At 55.3% G+C, this 4,727-nt stretch overlaps 3 protein-coding genes across 3 annotated transcripts; all 3 read left to right on the forward strand.

The window, feature by feature from the left end:
* Positions 1-491: 491 nt before the first annotated feature.
* ENH_00017920 (hypothetical protein, conserved) lies at positions 492-2,130 on the forward strand (the record flags this gene model as incomplete). Its single annotated transcript, XM_013579297.1, has 4 exons — positions 492-915; positions 1,152-1,228; positions 1,464-1,665; positions 1,883-2,130. The coding sequence occupies 4 exons, from the start codon at positions 492-494 to the stop codon at positions 2,128-2,130; spliced, it is 951 nt and encodes a 316-aa protein (XP_013434751.1).
* A 478-nt stretch (positions 2,131-2,608) lies between these two features.
* On the forward strand, positions 2,609-2,638 carry ENH_00017930 (hypothetical protein; the record flags this gene model as incomplete). Its single annotated transcript, XM_013579298.1, has 1 exon — positions 2,609-2,638. One exon carries the CDS (start codon positions 2,609-2,611, stop codon positions 2,636-2,638), a length of 30 nt encoding a protein of 9 aa, XP_013434752.1.
* A 1,612-nt stretch (positions 2,639-4,250) lies between these two features.
* Positions 4,251-4,727, forward strand: ENH_00017940 (hypothetical protein; the record flags this gene model as incomplete). The annotated part of the gene is made up of 1 exon (XM_013579299.1): positions 4,251-4,727. A coding segment is annotated over one exon (477 nt), but the record flags the coding sequence as incomplete, so codon positions are not given.

Raw genomic sequence — 4,727 nt, forward strand, 5'->3', positions numbered from 1 at the left:
GCGTGAAGCATACACTCTCCCTTTGTTCAGTTTTGGTCATTTCTTTGTAATAAGGTGCATTTTTCCAAACTAACCAGGTACTACCTGCCCTTCCAACAATCGTTCCTGTGTGGAACAAAAGTGGACTCTTCTGGTTGCGCACAGCTTGACGGTGACAGCGTAACATTTGCTCCGCTTCTTCTTTTCTCCTCCTGTTTGTAATACTCCTCTACAAAGCAGTCTGTATAAGGTATTTCTCGGGTCATTGCTTCTTGGTAACAAAGGGTTGACGCCTGGAAAGGGCATACAGGTGCTACCACAGCCACGAGCGGACCATCGGCTTCAGTCACCTCAGGCGTTTAAATCTCGTGCTCACGCCAGGCAGTCGAGGAAGAGTGGCTGACATCTGTGGCCAGAAACAAGTTTTTTTGGTCTAGTGCAGGGGAAGCTGCCTAGCCTTGACACCCTCGTTGGAAAAAGTAGAGCCGCAGCTCCACAATCGAACTGCAAGGATGGAGCGAAAAGGAAAACAAACCCCACCGCTCAATCTTCCCCTCTCGGGGAAGAAAGATGTACAAGTATCCCCGAGATATTACGAGCCCGGCAGCTCCCACCGCCACTCGGTGGCTAGTACTGGCGTAGGTGATTCATACAGCCCTCTATTTCGGTCGCCTGAACTCACCTACAGATCGTCGGCGTTGCCTTCTCCCAAGGCGGTCCAGTCTAGAGTGCCGCCTCTCCCTCCTTCTAAGGGCGCTCGCCAGCATGTTCCCCGTCGAGACGTTCCTCGCCCCGCCGTTCTCGTGTCTTCTCCTTTCGAGGAGCTGCCGAGAGGGCAACTGATCACTCCAGAGATCATTAAGGCCAAACAGCGGGGAACATCTTTGCCTCCTTTGAAAGAGGCGCATCTCAACATGCTTGACGAATACATCAGTCGTACGTCTGCTGCTAGACCACGGCACTTGTGCAGCAGCAGCCTCTTCAGCATGACCAGCATTCCCTCAATGAATGCCATGCTTGAACAGTCACAATTCACACTTTGAGCAAATGTTGCTTTTTTCTTATTTCCAGTTGCTGTGACAGCCAACATTTAGTGCTTTCCATCTCAGAAACTACGCACAGTTGCCTCAAACACCAGCCTGTAATTGTTCTGCACTCCTTTTGGTTCGCAGCGGAGACTGCCAACTGGATAAACACAATTCCCCCGGAGGACATGCTGAGGCTTTCTGGCTCCACGGACCAAACGCACGTGAGCGCGTCATTTGAGCCTATGTGTGCAGCTGCCCATTGAGTGTTCTTTGCTTCTAAATGCATCAGTACAGCAGATTGTTGCATTGCAGTGCACTTTGAATGGCCCGTTTGAATGTGTTATCCTGAAAGACTGTCTTGTGCCACTGCGGCTGCGTTGATTTCACCTATCTGACCGAAAGCTTCCTTCTTTTACTGTGTTTTAAAGCTTTTTTGTGAGCTATTTCGTTATACAGGACCCGAGATTCACGGAAGAACCCGTACAGTATCATCTTGACCATCCATTCCCGCCTTCTGTCCTCAAGAAGTATCCCAACTACGCAGACTTTCCCCTTCTGTTGAACAAAGTCCATCGCCCCACCCTGAAGCCAAACTTTAGAGACCGACACGAAGTCGAACATCTTCGTGGACATAATGAAGCAATGCTAGAGAGCCACTGTGAGCCTGTTAGTTTAAGTTCAGCGAAGCTGTAGCACAACTGGAGGTACAGCTAGCTGCAGAGAGGGCATTTCACCATTTTGACGTGGAGAATGCATCTTACACCGAAGCTGTCACTTCTTTTTGAGTATTACCTATTATTGCTTTTTATTTTTTCTTCTCCTTGAGTATTACTTAAGACATTATGCTTATATTCTCGTGCGCTGCTGCGTAACAGGTGGCGAGAAGCCGCTGGACAGCCAAGTGGCCGTAAGGGAGGCATACATGCACGTGCCGAATTTCGGCCGCGTTCAAGTAGTGCTGACGGACTACCCAGATGGCACGAGCTACCCCCTTGTGACTCTTCCCAAGATGACCCCTCATGACATCCTGAAAGTGCTGGACATGCAGAAGGCGGCACAGCAGAGGTCGTGGGTGAACGTTTTCTTCAGCATTCTCCGCAAGATATCATGCGGCTTGTTTTAAGTCCGCTGTTGTTTAACTGGGACGCGTTTTCTTCTCGAGCATGCGTCAACACTACCCACTGTATCTCAAGGGAACAGATAACCCTCCGAGGCAGCAAGTGCCTCCCTCCACCCCATCTGGCGCGCCCAGTGGAGACGAAAGTCCTGCCCCATCGAATGGGCATAGAACAGCCAGTGGTTCTGGCTCTGGTTTATGGCCGCTTAGTAGATAAACGGCGAGCGGCCGCTGTAGCTCGGCCACGTGGTCCCTGAGGCATTTGGGAGGGAACAAGGGATCCCTCCCTGCGTTTTGATTTTTGTTGCTCTCTTCGATTCCCCCTTAGCTTGTAACGCTTCGTCGCTCGCGGCCTTGTTGCTAGTTCTGGGCAAAGGCGCCTTACTTGGGTTGCGAATGGCCCATAGGGATAATACCGGTCGGTGAAGTTTGTGGGGAGGATGGACAACTAGTGCAGCATTGATGGCACTGATTTCCGTGAAACATGGGCGTATTCATTTCTTACGTCAGGTAGAAGCATCCTTGCAAATAGCCGCCAAACAAAGGCTGTGCATGGCCAAGAGTACACTCTTGTGTTGACGGCTCAGTTGGACACAGTTTAACTGCACTACAGAAGTGTTGCCTTGGCAACAAGAAGTAGTTGTGAAACCGTAAACTGCAGCGTTAATTTGATGTGCACATATACTGCTTTGCATCTGCATTACGTGCTATCGAGAGCCTGTCGGGCTCCTGCTCTCCACGCGTTAGGTGGCGCCGGGAAGCAGTAAAAATTAATGTTCTGCGTTTGGCAAAGCTCGTCTATTTGGTGTCAGAGCACCGGAGGTGGCTCTGTCTCCATTCGCCGTGCCAAAATTTCAGGAAGTTTGACAGTGGACAGGCCTTGCTGCCCACAGGATTCAATGGTAGTTCTCTCGCCTTTGAGTACTCGTATATCGTTTATCCCAAAGAGCGGAACTTCGAGGAGTGCCAAAATTCGTGAATACTCAAGCCCGGTTTTTTTCAGAATTCTCAAGCAAGTAGCAGGCTACGCGCAGTTGCAGCACTACACTGCCACAAACTGTGAGTCCAAAGACTGGCAGAAGCACCTAACGACCGTACAGAGTGTAGCGTGTCCAGGAGCTGGCTAGGTGAGCTGTGGCCATGCCAAGGCAGATTTCATCTGGTGCGGCTCACAAAAATGAAATACAGAGATGTATAACGACCACAGGTAGAGTCTAACAACAGGAAGACTGCTCAATGCAGCTGCTGTGTGTTGCCGAGACACGTCAGAGGGGTAGGACCCCCGCAAATAAAGCCAGAATTCCACCTAAGGTTTCTTGAGGAAAGCTTATTTCTTCTAAAGTTACCTGTTTGTACAGTTTAGGTGGTTGGGGGCTACGCAGCCACAGACAGCCCCAGCGCTTCCAGCCCCGCAGCCGCCCACAAGGGTTGCAGCACTAGAGTGTTTTCTGCATAACCGAGGCATCAGTTCTCTCTCTACTGACCCATCATAGTAAAATTACCCCGCGGTTTGGTCGTGGGGAGCAAATTTGCGGACAAGTCCGGCAGAGGACGCCGAGAGTGGCTGCTGCACCCTCCCAACCCCCACCGCGTGGCTGCATTGGTAGGGCCGTCCGAGGGCGAAGTTTGGAGTTTAGACAGTTCGCAGGGGTTGGGCGTTTCAAGTTTGTTCGGGAAGTTGTGTCATGGGCAGTTGGAGGGGGCCTTAGAGTCCAGCTGCCGTCGGGTTTGTGTATGGGAGCGCTGAGCCGCAGCAGCTGCTGGGGAGCCGTTGGCGCGTGCAGCCTGCGCGCGGCCCGCAGGCCTTAAGGAACGCTGTGGCGAATCGCCGCTGCTTGGTGGCCGTAAAGAGCGCCTCGAGGCGGCTCGTGAATGCTCCCGGGGGCCCCGCTGCAGCTTTCTGAGAAGCTCCCCGACAAGTTGGAGAGAAGTAATTGCCACTTCCACGAAAAGAACTCAGCGAAGGCGCTGCGCTGGGCGCTGCCCGAGACCGCAGCGCTTACCAGGGGGCCGCTTGCGTCCGTTTGGCCTCGCGTGTGGGCGGGGCCCTTGCTGCGTAGGCGTGCGTCGCTGGGCGAGCTGCTGCTGCTGCTGCTGCTGCTGCAGAGGCTGCGCACTGGCGGAAAATGGGGGACCTGGACTTCGACACGGTGTTGAATTTGATGGAGAAGACGGAGAAGGAGGGCGCGAAGGCTTCGCCGCCCTCGGAGGCCTCGCCAGTGAGCAACGGGGCGCTGCGGGCGGCCAAGTCCGGCGGCGCCGCCCGCCGGGCCTCCCCAGACTCCCAGGGGGCCCCTGAAGGCCGCAGCCGGCGAGCGGGGCGGGAGCGAAGCCCCGAAGAAGGCCGCAGCAGACAGGGGGAGGGCAGCCCGGAGTCGCGGCGGGGGGGCCCCCGGGGGGAGAGCCCGGAGTCGCGGCGGGGGGGCCCCCGGGGGGAGAGCCCGGAGGGCCGTCGGGGGCGGGGCGAGAGCCCGGGGCCCCGGCGGGCGTCGCGGGGCGGCGGCAACGACAGAGAAAGCCCCGAGGCGCGCCGGGGGGGGCCCCGCGGGGACAGCTCCGAGGGGCGCAGGGGCCCCCGCGGGCAAAGCCCCGAGGCCCGGAGG

Source organism: Eimeria necatrix, genomic scaffold (genome assembly GCF_000499385.1).
Source record: "Eimeria necatrix Houghton genomic scaffold, Enh_scaff159, whole genome shotgun sequence".
Taxonomy (NCBI): Eukaryota; Apicomplexa; class Conoidasida; order Eucoccidiorida; family Eimeriidae; genus Eimeria; species Eimeria necatrix.